Genomic DNA, 19,893 nt, shown 5'->3' on the forward strand with positions numbered 1-19,893 from the left:
AAGAAATAAGTAGATGTTGAGTTACCAAAGATATCCCAGCTCTCTCCCATGTGTGACATTTCTCACACAGCTCTGTGTGTGTGTGGGGGGGGTTTAGGTTTAGGTTTTTACTTGACTAACCAGCAGCAGTGTCTTTTTTCCTTAGGACCAGTCCCTTAAGCTGAGCTGTTCACATAGCACATTTCCAAGAGTGTAAAACCAGTTTGAAGAGCTACACCAACTCTCCATCTTCTCATCTTGAGATGTACCATTGTCTATTGCTACCCTTAGTCAGGGTGTATTTTCTCCCAGATCAGTCTTGGTGATTTAGAAGAGTGAAGGAGAAATACATTAGAGCATCTGAGGCATCATTGCCTTGGGATTTAGAAGGCTGTTGTTTTCTTTTGGCCACCACGAAACAAGAAGATGGGGTGATTTGACAAGCTGGGCACTGGCCGACCCAGGCTGGCTTGTCACTTTCAGAAGTATACTATTGTGCTTCCCTGAAGTACCTCAAATACAACACAGAGTGTCCAGAAGAGTTATTAAAGCCTAGAATAGGGAGGTTTATAAATGAGAAATTATTTAAACAATCCAGGAACATTTTGGTGACTTGCTTTGGTTTTTTTTCAAGATAGGTTCTAACAATTAAGTTGAACAATATGATTCTCTCTCAAGTGTACCCAACCTTTTGACATTGTGACAAGACATTGTCATCTATGAAGTTCACAGTGGAGAAGCATGTAATCAAATGACCAACAAAAGCAATCTCATGTTTTAAGTAAGTTTCCAATTTTGGTTGGACTCCATTCATCACTGTCTTTGAACTCAGGCAACTCACAGACATCTTTGCTTAACTCTAAACAGCATAAGACTTTGAAGTTGAAAATCCAATCCTTGGAAGTCCAGGTACTTTGGTCAGTAGAACCAACTTCATGCTAGGGAAGACCCAGACATCATGTTGAGAATATGGTCCCTGGCACTGGACTCCTGTCTCACTAATTGTAGGAAGGAGGTACAGAACATGTGTTTGATATTGACCTATAAACAAGGTAGAAAATGCTCTTAACTGATGATTTGAGCTATCGGGTTCTCTAAGATCATGGTGTGTATATCTGGGGTTAAATATATTTAGGCAGAAACAGGAGACATGCAAGCCATGTCACAATGCTTGACTGGGGAGACCTTTGGGAAGTGGCACTGGTGGTGTGAAAAGACTGCAGTGGTGGTACACAGCATCCCAGATTAAACCTCCCATCCTGGAAGGAAGCTCCTTAAGACTTAAGAAGTTCTAAAAAGAAAGGATTCTCCTTTAAATACGATCATGGTCATTTCCCATGCCTCTGGACTGAAGTGGACACCAGAAACATGGGGAGCCACTGAGTTTGTGTTAATTGATCCACATTTGCCTCATCCGTGTTTGTTGAGCAAACTTGTCAACAAGTACAAAAACAGAGTTGTGGAGCTGGAAAGATGTCTAACCCATTGACAACACTCGCTATTCTTACAGAGGACTTCAGTTCAGTTCCCAGCACCACATAGTGTCTCACAATCATCTTTAACTCCAGTTCTAGGGCATCTGATTCTCTCTTCTGACCTCTGAGGGCATGTGGTATGTAAACATGCAGGCAAAGCACCCATTCACATAAAAATAAATAAAATTTAAAAAATTTAAAGAAATTCAATGTTTCTTACCTGTCACCTACAGCAGTTCCCAACCTGTGGGTGGTGAACCCTTTGGGGATCATGTATCAGGTACCCTACGTATCAGATACTTAAATTGTGATTTATAACAGTAGCAAAATTACAGTTATGAAGTAGCAATGAAAATAATTTTATGCTTGGGAGCCACCACAACATGCTGAACTGTCTTAAAGGGTCACAGCATTAGAAGGTTGAGAATAACTACTTTGGAAGAAGGAGATTCAAACACAAAAACTCAATGAAGTGTGTGCATGAGGAAGAATCCGGTGAATCAATTCTCATCACGTCCCCACCTGCAAATGCAGAATGTGTTTTGTTTGGAATAAGCTTCACCCCAAAATGAAAAGCTTTGCTAGTAAAAACTAAAGATTGAACAAAATAGCAGTTATTTCAATTTTCTAAGCCAAAGCAGAACCACTAGTATTTCTATAAAGACAACCTATCAATCAAATGGATTTGTATACTGTAGCCACACCAAAGCCATATGCTAGGCTAAGGGCTTTGGTTTTATATTTAGAATGATTAGAGTAATGATTAAAATAAGTGGACTTGGACAGATTGACTCTGTAAAAACATCAGCCAAATGTATTCATTTGAGGATTATAAAAGAGGAATGGTGAAGGGACTTGACTATGTTCCTAAGTGAACCCACACCAAGTGAAAAATGTGGGAGGAGACATTCATGAATTGAGATCAAAGCCTCCAGTGACAAAACAGGAAACATTGCCTGGACCATTGTGTCACACTGAGCAAATATTGTGGCTCCTGCGGTGACTACTGCCAGAAAGTCACTGTCTCTGCTTGAGTGCTTTTTTTTTTTTTTTACTCTCAGAGCCAGTGGAGTGAGAATGTGGTTTACAAGATTGTTCAAAGGCTTCTGGGACACTTGCTCAAAGGTTTGTCTCCAAGTCTTACAAGCTGTGAATCTCCAGAGTTTGTTGTAGATCTCAGAGGTTCCTACAGGATTGAGAAGTATATTTTCAGTTACCCGTTGGTGACTGTTAGGCAAAGGGGCTCATAGCAAAGGCTAGGAAAGATAAGATTCCCAAGGAGACACCACATCATCATGGCATTATGAGAGCATGTGCATGGCCGCAGCTTCAGCTACTAGAATGCATTTTCTACTTGTGCTGGCTCCTCATGAAACAGGAAGAGTAAGACATGGTTATTCACACTTTGTGGACATTAAAGTCCAGAATGAAATGTATTTCAATGGCATATTGGTCTCAGCTATAGGTCTGGAGTTTAAGATAAATATTAGACTCTGTCTACACATAATAGCCATCTTTCCCTCATACCATGAGGCTTCTCTGATGTGGGCTGCCAGAGACAAAAGACTGTATTTTCTTTCCCCTGTGGAAGGTGAACAGGGCTTCAATGGTTTCCAAACATCCTGCCAACCTTGCTCCTTCATGTGTCAAAATACTAAATGTAGAGTACCCTGTCTGGTCTCAATCGCATAAGTCATCTGTCTGTCTGGGTGATGGTGGCCAGTTCTCAACATGTAAAAAGAAAAGGTGTGTAGAGAGCCAAGGAAACCCTGAATGAATGGGTAAAGAGTGGATGAAGTCCTGACTGAATGTGTACTGTTAACATGGTCACAACCATGTCAAAGACCAATGCCTCAGACCTGTGAGAAATTGGTAAAGCTCCCCTCCTATAGTGAAGCTCAGAGAAATGGCAAAGCCTTCCTCTGATCTGAATGCAAAACTGAGCAGCCATAGCTTCCTTCTCCCAGATGTTTATAGTCTGAGACTGCTCACCTAGAGACACCTTCTAGCAAGACTAGCTAACCCCATCCCCTGTGTTGTACCTAATGAAAACAGGGAGAGTCCACATTGGCACTGCATAACTATGTGTAGACTCCAGCAACCGGCATATAGCCCACATGACCCCAGCTTTACTGTGCACGTGTCTGTGTATCTCTTTCTTTAGTCCCTCACCACCCTCAGTCAGTTTGCTAGGGTTCCAGGTCATCACCATGCAGAAAGTGAGGGTGGAGTGACAAAGAGCAACCTTAATAGTGGATGCCCCATCAGAGGCTCTATAGAACAGGCGACTGCAAGGAGGCTGATTGCTCAGTAAGACTGATGAGCAAGTAGATCTCTCTTAGAAACCCCAGAATCCTTCTCTCAGAATAAATACTTTATTTACATGCATGCGTGTGTGTGTGTGTGTGTGTGTGTGTGTGTGTGTGTGTGTGTGATTTATTTGAGATGGGCTCTCATGTAGCCCAACCTGGCCTCTAACTTGCTATGGAGCTGCCTCTATTTGCCAAGTGGTAATTGCAGGTGTTTGCTACCATGCCTTATGCAACACAAGACATAAAACCCAGGGCTTCACACATTTTAGCCAAGTACTCTAATGACTGATCTACCCAAGCCATCAAAATCCTTCCTCTGAGATCTCTGTGAAGTTTCTTTTTGGAAGTAATCATCTTGTCTTAGAGTTTGAGAGGTTTGAATTAATTTACCTTCCTCTGTTTTCTTAAAATATCTTCCATTCAGAGTTGAATATATGGTATCTAAATCATGGGTTCCTATGAAATCATAGCCCGAGCATTTACAGATGCATGGCTCACAGGCTTCAGAGTGGGCTGCTGGCATGGGAAACTGGACGACAAAGTGGCAATGAGAATCCCAGCTGCTGGAAGCTTCCTCAGCTAGACCCATGGCTAATGAAAGGCGACAATGAAGGCTGGGGAGAAGCATACATAAAAGGCAGAGCATGGAGAAGGAGTTCATGGCTCCATGTCTTTCACCTGCCACCCTTTGCCACATAGACTGCAAACAGCATGAGAGAGTGGCTGGGCAATAAGGAAAAAGAGACTCTGAGACCAAGAGAAAGAGAGACCCAAGGAATTGAGAGAAACTTAGAAGTAAAAATAAACAGCAGAAAGAGTTGAGACAAAGACACAGGAAAGAGATAGAAAGGGAGAAATAAAAGACCTGAGGGTCAAAGAGAAAACTTTGACAAGTGAATGAAAATAGAGAAAGTCAGAAGAGAGCTGAAGAAACAGGTGAGAAATACACAAAGCCCACAGAGATACATGAGACAGAAAGGTCAGAGAAAGGAATCCAATAATAGGGATTGGGAGGTAGAGAACGCAGAAGTGGCCAGAACACCAAAAGACAAAAACCATGAGAGGCAAATAGAGGGAGATCAAGGGGTGTTTTTTGTTTTTTGTTTTGTTTTTGATTTTATTTCTTCACTGGCTGTCCCACCCTCTAACACCTTTTCTTGCACTCTTCTAGAGTAGAGAACCCATGGCCATGGCTCTGAAATGGGACTAAGTATGCCTCAATACTTAGTAAAGAACTAGGTAAAGAACTAAAACCTAGAGACAGACAATTCATATAAATATAGCTGTCCCAGACCCTTTCCTCTTGTGGTGACCACCCACCCAAAGGAATTCTCTCCACATTCAACATGAATCACAGACTGGCCTGGCCTTTGGCGTCCCTGTTATTTTTTTCTCCTCCTCTTTGGTACAGGAACCTTCTAGAATTAATCCACATCTCTCCAGGCCAAATTTACCATCTGGGTAAACTACTTTACATTTTATGTCTGACTCTGAGTATGTTGGTTTTGTCTGGTTTAGCAGTTTGTGAGAAATTTACAACCTTTTAGTCAAACAGATCATGAGGAAATGATTTTTTAAATGGTTTGTTTGCCATGTGTGAACATGGAACCTTAAAGCACATAATATCTCTCTCTCTCTCTCTCTCTCTCTCTCTCTCTCTGTGTGTGTGTGTGTGTGTGTGTGTGTGTGTGTGTGTGTGTGATTTTGGTCTAAGAGCTACCCTACCCCATGTTGAAGTCCATTAGCAGAGATGTAACCAAGGAAACATCCAAATTAGAGTTGACTGAGTCCACAAAAGTTTAGGCACTCTAACTGAGTGACAGATGTTTCAATGAAAATCAGTGGCCAGCATGCCTGATATGATGGTACCCTTTATAAAATCTGCCTAAATCTCTTTATGTTGCTAGGAGAGGGAAAGATGTTACATGCAAAGAAGAAATGAGGTCAGGTAGGATTATAGATTTAAATCAACACAAGACTCTGAGGCTTACATTTGCTGAGAGACACATCCTGGAGAGCCATGTGATATGAGTACTCACCTCAGTGCCAGATTTTGACAGTAAATGGTCAAAGAAGGCATCCAGCTCTGTCTCTCGGATGTAACCTTTTTCTAATGCAAAAAGATAAACATAAATAAGTGTTACTAATACAGAATAAATGTGACCATATTTGTCTAAAAGAATATTGTAGGTGAGAGGGAGAATTGAAACATAGACTGGCCTCAAATTTGCTATGTAGTTGAGAAAGACTTTGAACTCCTGATTCTCCTGCCTCCACCTCCCAAGTACTGGGATCACAGGCATGCACCATCACCATCACACCTTGTCATTTAGATTTGGGTTTAGCCTTGGTTTTATGTTTCCTATGAATGCTTTAAAGTTTCTTTTACAGATTTGTATTTTATTTTAATTATATGTATGCAGGTGTGGGGGGGGAGGGGTGCAAGTCAGTATAGATGCCCTTAGAGATCATCAGATCCCTGGGAGTGTGGTAACAGGTGGTTGTAAGACATCCAACATAGGTGCTGAGGCCAACCTGAGTCTTTTGAAAGAGTAGTATGTGATATTCGTGGCTGAGCCATCTCTCTAGCCCCTGCACTTTTTGTTATTTCAGTATCGGCCCACTAATGTCTTGATAGAAGTAAATACTCAATCCTAGCCTTTGTGTGTAAACATGCCTTTCAGATATTTTCTTTAATTACTAATGAAACAAAACCAAATGACAAGCAGATATTTTATTTTCAAGAATGTGTTTTGAGGTAGAGGAGAAGTAAACCTGAATGTTGCCAAAATTCATCCTTCTTCGAAGAGAGTGGAAGGTGGGTAATATGACAGTCGTTAATGAAAACCTGTCATATCTACAGAAGTGGCAGAGATTTCTGAGTCTTGGCCCATCAGCCTGGAGTATGTCTGCAATGATATTTGTGAAGTATATTAATTGTATGTTAACACACACACACACACACACACACACACACACACACACACACACACACACACGGGTTGGAAAGCAAAATCCCTCTGATGTGTAAAAGCAGCGTAACAAGCCTACGGCGCTGGGTGTACTCTATCAGGCACGCAGTTGTCAAATTTTCCTACAAGGAAAGATGCTTAGGAGAAATTCTAGTTCGTTCGGTGTCTAAGCTAAGCACTCAAGTAGCCAAAGGAACTTACTTACCTTCCTTGTCGAAGTGCTGCCAGATCTGCCAGAAGCCAGCAGCATCCAGACGCGCCTGGGGCTGCCCGCGTGCGTTGTCCATGGTGCTGACAGCGGCAAGGTCGCCTAGTAGTATTTCCCAACTCTTCTTCCAGCTTACTCCAGCTATGGCTAGGTACCAGTGGACAGGGCAGACTCGAGGACGACCTGCTCCGCGATGTTGCTAAGCAGTCAGAAGCCTGGTGGCAGACTCTATGAGGCAGTCCGGGAGCCCGCCCTGCCGCTGGCATCCTCCTGCCCCTCCCCAAGCGCCCTGCAGATCACAGCTGGGCTCCTCCCTGCTGCGCTGGTGGCGGGCAGGGGGCGGGCGGCGATCAGGCAGAAAGGAGCTGTCTCTCTTGTTCATGGCTCACTGCCTTTCGGCTTGTTTGTCAAACTCATAAAAACATTCCCTTCAGTTTTTGACTCACTTTTCAAACCAATGTCTTAAGGGATTTTCTGGAAAGGGCTGTCCGTGTAAAGGGTTGGAAAAAGTGTCAGTTCTGGCATCCTTTGGATCTGTTGAGATGGACTCATACTGTGGTGGGGAGGGAAGAAGAGTGGAGGCGCTCACAAGTACCTTCTGACAGCAGAGTGTGTCAACAGAGGACACACACATTGCTGTACTGTAATGTACTGTAAGGAGTTGTTACTGCAGAACAGTACCACAGTCTGTAGTTGTTTGTTTGATTTTTTTTTTCTTTTTACTCTTTGAGGGGTCCACCAAACACAAAGACTTATTCTTACTTATGAATTCCCAGCTTTGGCTTGGCTTGTTTCTAGCCAATTTTTCTTAAATTATTCCATCTATCTTTTGCCTCTGGGCTTTTAACCTTTCTCTATTCTGTATTCCTTTCATTCCTTCTACACAACTCTGTGGCTAGTTGTGTAGCTGGGTGGCTGGCCCCTGGCATCCTCCTCTCTTCCTTTTTAGCTGCTGCCTCTTCTTCCTCCTATTTATTCTCTCTGTCTGCCAGCCCTGCCTACCCTTTCTCTTGCCTCACTAGACCAATCAGGTGTTTTAGACAGGCAAAATCAAAAGGCTTCACAGAGTTAAACAATTGCAACATAAAATAATGCAACACATCTTTGCATCATTAACAAATATCCCACAGCATAATCAAATGCAACACATCTTAAAATAATATTCCACAGCAACAGTCACTGTGACTTAAAGCGTCTTCATTAAGATACTGAAGGGAGCCAGGCATGGGTGACACATACCTGTAGTCCCTGCACTCAGGAATCTGAAATAGGACTGCTGTGATACATATGGAGTTCCAGGGCAGCCTGAGAGACAAAGTTAGGTCTTGGTCTTGTCTCAAAAAAAAAAAAAAGGCTACCCAGATATATGCTGTCAATGGCAGAGTTCTCAGAGGCTTGCCTTTGGCTCCATAGAGCCACTTTAAGACCAAAAAGCAACCACCATTTAAAGAACACATTTTCTGATGATCAGAACTGTTTGACTAGCTGATCTCCCAGAAAGTAAAGAAACTACACTGGTGACTTTTGACTTAAAGCATGTTATTAGGGAATCTGGAGGAGTTTGGGAGTTCGGTAAGAGTTGAGCTTCACACCTACAATTCAGGACTGTGATTTCCAGGTTAACCCAGGCTACCATGTGAAACTTGAAAGAAGGAAGGAAGGAAGGAAGGAAGGAGAGAGAGAGAGAGAGAGAGAGAGAGAGAGAAGAGAGAGAGAGAGAGAGAGAGAGAGAGAGAGAGAATTAGTAAGAGTTGGACCAGGAATACCCTTTCTTTGTAGCCTGCCCACTCTATTAGCATTCAATTTATTCTTTAAACACACACAGATGTAAGCTATTTAAACTACAGTAGTAATAAGAGCATGAGACTCATCCAATAGTTCTAGCTCATTATCCTTCTGAACCAAATGGTAGCTCTGTGATAGCACACCGTTTCTTGATCTCTAAGCCTCAGTTTCAAACTGAAGAATATTATGTCTGCCTTGGAAGGCTGCTGTGAGGATCAGAGATACACATGGAAATGCTCAGTAAATCATGGATGCTATCATGTAGTGTCTGGTGACAGAGTGGCTGTATTCTTTAAAAAGGATTTGGAGAAAAGGAAAGTTTGGAAAAATTTATAGCCTAATATGACATGAAAAGCCTAATATGACATGATATTAAATGTGATGTTTAAATTTTTAAATAAATATGGATTTTAGATAATATTTAAAATAGTTCAGAAGATAACCTTGGGTTCAGAATGCAGCTTTGCAACTTACTAGCTATGTGATACTGGACAAGTTATTTAGAAGCAGGTTTTTTTTTTAAGCTTACTATATAATGAGACCATAACAGGATTTGCCTTGTAGGGTTGTCATAGTGTTAAATACATGATGCTATAAACTCTTAGCACAGAATATAGTAAACAGTACAAATTCGATACTAAAATGATTAATCTTCCATACAAACTTCATGGTGAAAAAAACTTGGAGGAGTATGTCTAGGTAAAGGGTAGAAAAATACTATCATCACTTGTCCAGAAGTGCTAGATACACAAATTGGAGAAACACACAGTAGCAGGAAAGGGGAAAGGGCTCAGTATCCATAGGGAAATTGTGGGTTACAATCTCAAACATCACCATGAACTCACTATGTTGTTGACTGGTCTTTTTTCTGATCAGAAACAGAAGGAAAAGCAAGGCAACGGCCTAAAGCAGTGGTAGAGAGCTAAATCAGGGCAGTTAGTTACATCTCCATGTGGTGCCTCTCCGTAATGGGATTTGCCGCTTAAACAGAAAATTTATATCACAGAGCGTTTCTCAGAAGCCAGCCGTGGTAGCACACTGATGTAATTCCAGGATTTAGAAGGCTGAGGAAGGAAGATTATGGGTTCCAGACCAGCCTGAGCTACACAGAGAGACCATTATCTCAAAAAAAAAAAGTCTTAAAACATAAGGTTAATACTAAAATGCAATTTCCAAAGTGTACATACAGTCAGATCCAATCCTGTGAGACAACAGAAGCATGTTTCCATGCAGAGAAAAACTAGAAGATAAACATTAGTGAAAGAGAAACCAATTAAGGGGCTGCTTTTAGATTGGAAAGCAAAAGAACAAGAAAGTTCCAAGGGTTGCCAGGAGCTTCTGAGTAGCTGCCATTTCCACCCATGAGCTACATTTAAATTTAAATTTTATTACCTCTCTCTCTCTCTCTCTCTCTCTCTCTCTCTCTCTCTCTCTCTCTCTCTCTGTGTGTGTGTGTGTGTGTGTGTGTGTATGTGTGTGTACGTGTGTTTGTGTAGACATGTGTCAAAGTGAGCAAAGAGGGTAAAAGTAGTTAGTTCTCTCTTTCCATGTGGGTCCCAGGGATTGAACTTGGTGACATGGCCAACAGCAAGTGCCTTTCCTCACTGTCCCATCTTGGCAGCCCCAGTGATACTCTCTTTTTAATGCCATCACCTATCATGGCACTGGGCAGATTCTGTTTGAGTATCTATCACTCCTCCCGTAGAGTTTCCTTCTGAGAAAAATCTCCCAAATTCTCGGCAGAGGAGATATTAGGGGAAGGTGAAAGATACCTGGGAAGGTTTCCCTGGCTCATCTAATCAAATCATAGATTTTACCAGAAAGCAAATGCTCAAGAACAGCAGGAGTCAGCCTGTTCATTGGTAGGCTCAGCTCCTCCCACACTCCAGAGTAGCTGGTTTAGAAGGGGAACTCTAAGTGTCATTTTAAAATCTCCCCTGGGGGTTGTATTGCAATCACTAACCATACTTTTTTCTTTAGTTTTATGTTGTTTACATTTTGGTCATTTTGTTATTATATTTTGATATGGCTTTTTGGAAGGACAGTCTCAAAAGAAAACAAATGTCTAATTTTTTTTTTTTATCAGTACCTCAAGTTTGAAAAAGAAAAAAAGTATACTTTAAGACATTCTGGTCAGTTTTGTTTTAACAATCAGTGGTTGAAACTCAAGCCTAAAATGAAGTCTTTTTCTCTTTTCCCCAACTGATGTGTTTTTTTCCTCCGGTAATCATTTCCTGCTTTCCTCATTTGCATAGCTAATTAATGGTTAGTTGCATAAGAAGCAACAGTGGTCTATAATTTGAAACATTGCTAATTAACCTTGAAGCATGCATTCAATTCTAGGTTGGAATATATGCACCGTTTTATAAACTCAATGATACTTTGAACTAAGAACACAGTGTTTTCTCTGGTATCATTTACTGGCCATTATTGAACATTCATCATTCACACTCAGCAGATATTTCACGGGCTGCACAGTCGACTTAGAATTCAAAGAGGTCATCTTAACCAAGGAGCAAAGGGAATAGATACAAAATGGGACAGTGTTTACCATAAGAAAAATTTTAAATCACTGGATACAGAGCTAATGTTTGCTAGTATTTTCATTTTTGTTTCCTTTACAATCATACAACTAGTACACATTCTTTAAATAATTCAGAAACAATAAAACAGGGGGAAAACTTCATAATTTCAACTCCCAGACATAGCTAATAATAACAACACACAGGTTTGCCTCCCAGGCCGTTTTATATGAACCAAAATGGGTTTGTTCTACCGTCATTGTCCTGTTTCACTGAATACTATGATTCATGTCATTAAATATTTTTCTATGGTGTCATCTCAGTGGTAAATTATAATTTGTTTAAAGTCCTGTTTTGTCATCCAGTTTTCACTATCAGCTAAATGTTTGTTCACATATAATTATTTCCCCTACAAACAAGTGCTGGACAGAACAACACGTGACATCCGAAATACTTTTTTTGAGACAGGGTTTCCCTGTGTAGTTTTGGAGCCTTTCCTGGAACTCTCTCTGTAGACTAGGCTGGCCTCAAGCTCACAGAGATCCAACTGCCTCTGTTTCCTAAGTGCTGGGATTAAAGGTATGTACCACTACCCGGCTGACATCTGAAATCTTTAACACATATGGATGAGAATGGCTTCTTATCTTGATCATGAATTTCTACTCCTAGGAAAAATGGAAAAAAGAGCGTTTCCCACTGTGCTAACAGTCAACAACAACAACAAAAAATTCTCAATGACATTCACTGTAAAGTAGTTATAGTGGCTTATTTTATGGTGATTATTTAGAGTCTGTTTGGATTTTAAAGAGGTGTGATATGTATTTTAAAGAGGTCAAGTTTGTAATATACATGTCCAAAATTGCTTATGCACAGTTTCACTGTTCATTTTTTCTGTATCGTCCCAATGGGATTTACTTTTTCCCTAATGGGTAGGTTACATGTCACTAAGTCATAGCAGGAGACTGATAATGTGCACTAACGGTCAACATCATTTTCTAAACTATCTTGTTAACGTGACAAGAGACTTGGAATGTTTTTCTAGGTACTTATACAGCATCTTATTACAAGTTTAGTAAAACAAAAACAGTATATGTTACTGGAGAAAGGACTCACTGGGTAAGTACTTGTTACACAACATGAGGAACTGAATTTGAATTCCAGAAAACACACAAACCTGGGTGCAGTAACTGCAGCTATGATCCCAGTGCTCCTGCTGAGAGATGGGAAATGGATACAGGAGAACCAGCCACATGCAATGCTGAACAAGCTGCTCTCTCAGAGAAGGCTGAGAGGTGAGGACTGATGGCTGAGATTGTCCTATGACCTCCACATGTTTGCTGCACCATGCATGTACCCCTATTTATGTGCATACATACACACATACAAAAGCTAATTTATTTAATTTTACAAACATAGTATAGGCCTTAAATTTTTCTTCTTCACTTTCTCCCCTTTGGTTCTATGTATGTTCTGCAATTACACAGACATTTGGTAACACTAGGGATCATGGCTGATACACACTATTTCATAACTCAGTGGAAGCAAAAGTTAAATCTATGTGAGCATATGGGAAAGGACTCGGCCATTTCCTTCCCAAACTGGCTTTAAACTTTGGTCATGAAACATTGCTAATTCAGGAAAGCAATTTTTCTTAACCTGATTGCAGGAGCACTTGACTCACTAATTTGAAAATTTCTTTCCTTTCAGTATACTTAAGTAAAAGCTACACATTTCCTCCAACTATTGTTTTAGTTACAGCCTATGAGCTTTTTTCAATTACACTTTTTTCTAATTAGTTTCTGATTTCCTTTGACCTATAAGCTAACCTGCTTCCTATGTATGTATGTATGTATGTATGTATGTATTATGTATGTATGTTTTCTAAATATTTTTGTGGTTGATTTTTAGCCTAATCCCATTGTAAATAGAGAATGTGATCTATGATAATCATCTTTATAAATGAGTTGAGATTTGCTGAATGACACTTTATAAGTAAATTTCACTTGTGCTTAAAAGATGCAATTTATCAATTTCAATGATATAGTAATTATAGTTCAAGACTCTATGTATGTATCTTGTTTGTTTGTTTTGATTTAAAAAAAAAAAAAACTCCTTGCACAGTTTAGTCAAGCCTCAAATTAGCAGTCTCCCTGACTCAGCCTCTAGAGTGGTATTACAGACATGGGCCTCCAGGCACACCGGAAGTGGGATTTTTGAAAGGCAACTTATAGGAGATTCTAGTGTCCCCTAAGATTGGGGTAACACTGATTATTTAGAGGACATGAAGAGAATAAGACACAGGCCAGCACTCTGTGTCCACAACTACAGAAGGATTAGCAAAAGATTTCACATCATATGGCCTCACCTAATTGCCCACAAGCAGCATTTGGGTATGTGGCAAGTGAGGAGAGCAACAAAAAGGCATTATGGGTAGCATCTTCTGCAGGAACTTTTTAAGAATCAAGCAGAACAGACTACAAGTTACTCAAGTCCTCATGCTGGAAAGTGGAGATCTGTAGGATCTCTGGGTTGCTTGTGTTTTGTTTTGCTTTCAAGTTCCTGCTTCCTTTAAACTGGGAGCCTCCTGAGCTCAAAGCCATCTTTACCTATAGGGTCTGCTGCTGCTTATGGAAATGCCAGCCTGGCATTATGCTCGGGTTTCTGTACTTTTTTCATTTGGAGACAAGAAAGTATCTTTGAGTACATGTTGAGAAAATCTAGGTCCTGCACTATCTCACAGCAGGAGCCTGAGTTTCTGCTTGAGTTGGAAATGGGTAACTTCAGATCAGAGGAACACACAGGAGTTTTCCCAGAGGATAAAGTTGGGTGAGGTGGTTGAGATGAGCATCTTATCCAAAAAGTAAATATTTTTTCCAGGAACTTCCTCAGACCTCCATCAGAGTCAGGAAAGCCCACAAACAGAACAATCGAGAATTCCTCCCTTATCTGGTAATCCTGCTTCTAAACTGAATAGAACACACCTCATGGGGCTAACAGCCACTTTATTTGCCCAGCAGCTCGGATAAGTCAATATTTACACTGAGATTTCAAGCTGTCCTTGTGCCCCCTGGTCTGGTATTTCTTTGGGGAAAAATGGCAAACCCGGATGCTATGCTGGGTTTAAATGGAAGAACAGAGTGGCTCAAAGACGACCCTTCATTCCAAGCATAAATTTATTTTATGCCGAAGCCTTAAATTGTCGGGGTTAACTAAAGGCACACAGATGGGCAGAAGGGAACAAAGAACCGACAGGAAATGATGCATCAAGCTTCTAGCTGCTGCCCCTATCCTGGGAGGGACTCATTAAACATCACCGTTTTCTTTCCCTGGTTGAGAAATAAGTCACAGAGCCAGGGAGGTGAAGATCTAAATGGCAGGATGATTGCTGATTATTTGGTTCTGGGTGTGGCATAGGCACTGAACAAGCAGGAAGGAATCTAGCTGTGGGGGTAGAGCAAATTATGGGTACCTGGTACACCAGGCTGTCCCACATTTTCCAAGTATGTTAAAGACCAGGGTCCTGAGAGATAGGCTGAGTTTTATGTGGCAATGGGGAAGGGAGCATGGGGTGCTACCATTTACAAACAATAAATAATTCTTGAGAATTGTGTCATCCAGTAAGATTATTCTAGATGTGTGATGACCTGAATTTAAGGTTTCCTCTAGGGAAGGCAGAAACATAGTAAATACAATAATCCTGCAGGGTATATGTGTCAGCTAGTAGAGAATGGGGACCTGGGATGAGAACTCCAATGACAACTTCTTCCCATGATGGAGTCCACAATATCCGCAGGTGACCCTGACCACACAGGATGAAGCATAACAGAAGGAACAGAAAAGGATTGCCACGGTCTCTTATTCTCTTTATGTTGAGCAGTTTGTGGGTCAGGACAGTGCAGTGGTACACATTAACTCACAGCAGTGGGTACCACACACACACACACACACACACACACACACACACACACACTCATTCAAAAAAGCTCAAGCCAGCTCAAAATCCCAGCATGGATCAGGAAGGGCCTCATGAAGTCCCACCCCCATGGGAGGAGCTGCTGACAACCGATGGCTGCTGGGGAGGAAGAAGCATTTTCTCCAGGTGTTTGGGCCCTGGGAGGCTATCCAGCTCCAGTAGATGGTCCCATATGTATGCACACACAGGCAGCAGGAAATAGACTCCGTGGGCATTGAAATCAAAGAGCACATCAAGTTTGAAAGGAAACATTGTGGTGGGGAATTGAAGAGAATTTAGCATGGATTTGATCAAAGCACATTATGTATAAATATCAAACAAAAATTGTAGATACAAAAAGAAAAGCTGTGAGAATAAAAAATTAAAAAAAGGAGTTCCAGGTAGAGTGATACACACCTATAACCCTAACACTAGGAAGGCTAAGCCAGGAGAAGTTTAGGCATGTGTGTGTGTGTGTGTGTGTGTGTGTGTGTGTGTGTGTGTGTGTGTGTGTGTGTGTGCGCACATGTATAGTTTTATATTATTTTATAATATATGTTATATAATATATTATAAATTATATATAGATATTACTTAGCTTTCAAAAATACAACCCATCTATAAAAAGGTTTACACAGATTTTGACAGTGTTATTCATGATAAGAAGAAGGAAAAAGTGCCAGGTAGTGGTGGCACACGCCTTTAGTCCCAGAGTTTGGGAGGCAGAGGCAAGTAGAGCTCTGTGAGTTCAAGGCCAGTCTGGTCTACAAAGCAAGTTCCAGAAAAGGCAGAACTACACAGTAAAACCCTATCTTTAAAAACAAAATAAAACAAACAAAACCAAAAAAGGAAAAAGCAAATGAACAGAAAAACTGGAAAAACAAAACAATATATTCATATAATGGAATAGAATCCAGCTATTAAAAAAGAAAGAAAATGATGTGTATTACAATATGGGAGAAACTTGAAAACTTTTTGAGTGAAAGCAGTGGTTATACTGTTTCATTCCACTTGTAAAATACTCAGGAGAGATTCACAGAGTTGAGTAGCAGATCAGTTGCTGCCTAGAGCTAGGGAGATGGAGCATACAGCAACAAGGCCCAAGGAGAGAAGGATTACTTCAGGACTTGGGTTAGGGTTTCTGTTGCTGCAATGAAACACCATGACCAAAGAGCAAGTTAAGGAGAAAGGGGGTTTATTTGACTTACACTTCCATATTGCTGTTCATCTTTGAAGGAAGTCAGGACAGGAACTCAAGCAAGGCAGGATCCTGGAGACAGGAGTTAATGCAGAGGCCATGGGGCTGGGAACCTGCTTACTGGCTTGCTTGGCCTGCTTTCTTATAGAACTCAGGACCAGCAGCAGAGGATGGCACCATCCACCATGGTCTGGCCCTCCCCCACTGATCACTAATTGAGAAAATGCCTTAAAATACCTTTAAGGACCTTAAAGGAAGAGACTGGCTGTGTGTGCTGGGGAGGGACATGAGGATTTCACTTGGGAGATTTGAGTCTCTGTGACACCTACCCATTACGAGTCAGTTACTGTGGCGGATTTTGCTTTTTGCCACCAGCTCACAAAAAAAAAAAAAAAGAAAGAAAGAAAGAAAAAAGAAAAAAAAAGACTTGAAGACTTATTATTGACTATGTAAGCTTGGCCTATAGCTTAGGCTTGTCCCACTAGCTCTTATCACTTAAATTAACTCATTTATATTAATCTATGTTTTGCCTCATGGCTTTTTACCTCTCTTCCATCTTGCACACCCTGTTTCCTCTCCATGTCCTCCGGCGTCTCTTTGGACCTTCATTCATCCCTCATCCCCTCTCTCTCTTCACAGAAGTCTGCGTAAGCTCTTCATGCCTAGCTATTGGCCATTCAGATTTATATTAAACCAATCAGAAGGCACTTTGGCAAAGACATCTTCACAGTATACAAAAAGATTATTCCTCAGCAAGTGACATACTGGAAATCAGTCCTGCTAGATATCATTAGCATAGCTATAAAGTCACTTCCTTAAAATTGCCTGTGGCTATATTCTCCAGAAAGCTAATGCTGAGATGAAGTCTGAGGTTCTGGAGTCCCACTTTGCCCAACCTCTGAGGGAAAGAATGAATTGGGTAAGCCGAGAGAACAGTGAGTGGGGTGCAGTCACGCTGGAAGCCTCAGTCTACTGAAGCAGCGTTTGGAAGATAGAGTGCCCTTGCACAGCTGTGCTGTGGAGGGGCTGCACTTTCATATTTCTCCTTTACTCATTTGAGGAGCCACCAGGAAGAGGGGGACAACTACGAGCAAGCCCTTTGGGGAGCTGACACTCTGGAGCATGGGGAGGCAAAACAGGAGGTTAGAGGGTAAAAGAGGCAGGAGGAGGCAAAAACATGTGCATGCTCACCTCCGATCCCTGATCCAACACTTAGAATTCCAAAAGCAGGGTGTATTTTTCTACAAATTTCCATCTGTCTGGGGTTTTCAACTCCTTTTTCACTAATGCTGACAGAGCAGGGGAACCAGGCATCCAGACTGAGTGACACCCCACATCCACCTCAGGGCCTTCTATGACAAGCAACCAGAGAGTAAATGTCAGTATTTTATTAGGGGAAATCAGATTTAGAGAGATGCAAGTTCCTTCCTCCTGCCCTTTCCAGAAGAATTCATCGAATTACATGTCTGTGCTCTCCTGTCAAATGCATGCTCTCTCTCTCTCTCTCTCTCTCTCTCTCTCTCTCTCTCTCTCTCTCTCTGTGTGTGTGTGTGTGTGTGTGTGTGTGTGGTGTGTGTGAAGAGAGAGAGAGAGAGAGAGAGAGAGAGAGAGAGAGTAGGCATGTGAGTGTATGTGTGTGTGTGTGTGTGTGTGTGTCTGTCTCTGTGCCTGTGTTTCTGTCTGTCTTTCTCTGCCTGCCTATCTATCTCTTCTCTCTATCTGTGTTTCTGTCTGTCTATCTGTCTCTCTCTCATCTCCCAGTGTCAGCTGAACTCATCAGCAACAGAGACTTTTTGTTTTTTACATTTTTGGGCGACTACAGTAGTTTGTAAGCCAAGCTTAGAACCCATGCTTACAGTGACATCCCAGAGTGCATTTAGCAGCAAGGCTAGGTGGTAGCTTAGACTATTGGACCAGTTTTCTCAGGGCCAGCTACTTCTGGACCAGAAGCCTGTTTTATGCTCTGGTGGCTGGTCTCTAACCCTCTGCTCCTCAACTCAAACTACCAAGGTACTCAAGAAGCCAGGAAAGCTGAGATCCTTCACAGCCACTGGACTGCCAGGAGGACACAGGTTTTGTGGCAGGGATGGAAGCAGTTGGGATCCTGAAAGATGCTTGGAAGAGCCATTCCATCTGAACAACAGGCGGTACACAGATGGCTCCCAGTGGAAGATAAGCTTGAAGATGCCCACCCCCGACCCTCAGCTGTGGGGACAGACATGTTCACAGAGCATACCCTCCTTCATCCAGGCATCTGAGTGGCTTCTGTGATCATTAGGACCTTTTATTTTCTGTAATTCTGAGGCTTGGCTGACAGTAGAGGGACTTTCCTCCCAGAACTGCCTGGTCCCTGGAGACAATAAACCCCCCTTGGCAGCAAGTCTCCTGCCTCTGGTATCCAGCCTCTTGCCTCCTGTCTCCCAGAACCTCCCAACTCCTACTGCCTCTTAGGCCCTATAACCTCCTGCCTTGCGGTCTTTTGGCTTTCATTGTCTCCTGTGCCCCATTTCACCCAACCTCTGCCATATGTCCCCCACAGCCTCCTGGCCTCTAGACCTTCCCAGTCTGATGCCCCCAACCTCCTCCTTGCCACAGCCTCCTGAGTCTAAGTGGTCCTCATGCTTTGGGGAACATATTCCCTGCTCTATTCACCTTCAGGATCAGACACTAGAAAACTAGACAACTCTGAATGCTTTACAAAGCATCCCCACACGCATCTATTGCACAGTTGTGGTAGTTAAAAGAACCCCTATTGCATGGTGTTCTTTAATGAATTAATAAAGAACACTCCTAAATGAGAACCTAGGTCAGCCACTCTGCCCCAGGGTCCACTGAAAGCATCTAAATGAGCCAATGCGAATCCTGGGTGACCTGCAAACTGCTTTACTCATCACTGACAAAGTAACTGACAGAAGCAATTTAAGGTAGTAATTGTTTGCTTTGCTCACAGGTTCAGAAGGATTTCAATCCATCATCGTCAGGAAGACAAGCAGAGTAGTTTGGTCCGTGGCACTGGGAACAATGTGGTGGCCATTTCTCCACATGGCCATGAACAAAAGGCAGGAGTGAGACTGGAAGCAGAGCTGGGCTATGATCATCAAGTGACCACTTGTGGTGACCAACCTCCTCACACAGTGTCATGAGCTGGAAACCAATTCAAACACAGGAGTCTGTGGGAGAGATTTCACCTTTCATTTATAACATCCTGCCTCATCATACCTGCTTGCAGAAAACTCAAAACATGGCCCTGTTTGCATGTTTCCCTTGCCCCATCCTGTGCTTGACCAAACTTTCTGTTCCCCCATGGCCATGCATAATGAAGACTGCCTACTAACTATGAATCAGTTTCTACCTCCCCCCTCCTCTCTGTCCCTCAGTCTCCCTCCCTGTATTTTTGAGATAGGGTCTTACTATATAGCCTTAACTGGCCTGGTATTTATTATGTATCTCAAGTTGATCTTAAACTCATGGTAATCCTTCTGCTTCAGCA

General features: G+C 41.9%; 1 protein-coding gene across 1 annotated transcript in view; it reads right to left on the reverse strand.

Annotated features, from left to right (window-relative positions):
* The window catches only part of Scgn (secretagogin, EF-hand calcium binding protein), a 38,878-nt gene extending 31,685 nt beyond the window's left edge, over positions 1 to 7,193 (reverse strand). The window contains exons 1-2 of the mRNA XM_027409578.2: positions 6,944 to 7,193; positions 5,806 to 5,876 (exon numbers count right to left, since the gene is read on the reverse strand). Coding sequence (XP_027265379.1) covers positions 5,806 to 5,876; positions 6,944 to 7,025 — 153 coding nt within the window. The 5' untranslated portion in view covers positions 7,026 to 7,193. The remainder of the gene's footprint in view (positions 1 to 5,805; positions 5,877 to 6,943) is intronic.
* Positions 7,194 to 19,893: the final 12,700 nt, after the last annotated feature.

The sequence above is a fragment of the Cricetulus griseus genome, chromosome 3 (assembly GCF_003668045.3).
Source record: "Cricetulus griseus strain 17A/GY chromosome 3, alternate assembly CriGri-PICRH-1.0, whole genome shotgun sequence".
Lineage (NCBI taxonomy): Eukaryota > Metazoa > Chordata > Mammalia > Rodentia > Cricetidae > Cricetulus > Cricetulus griseus.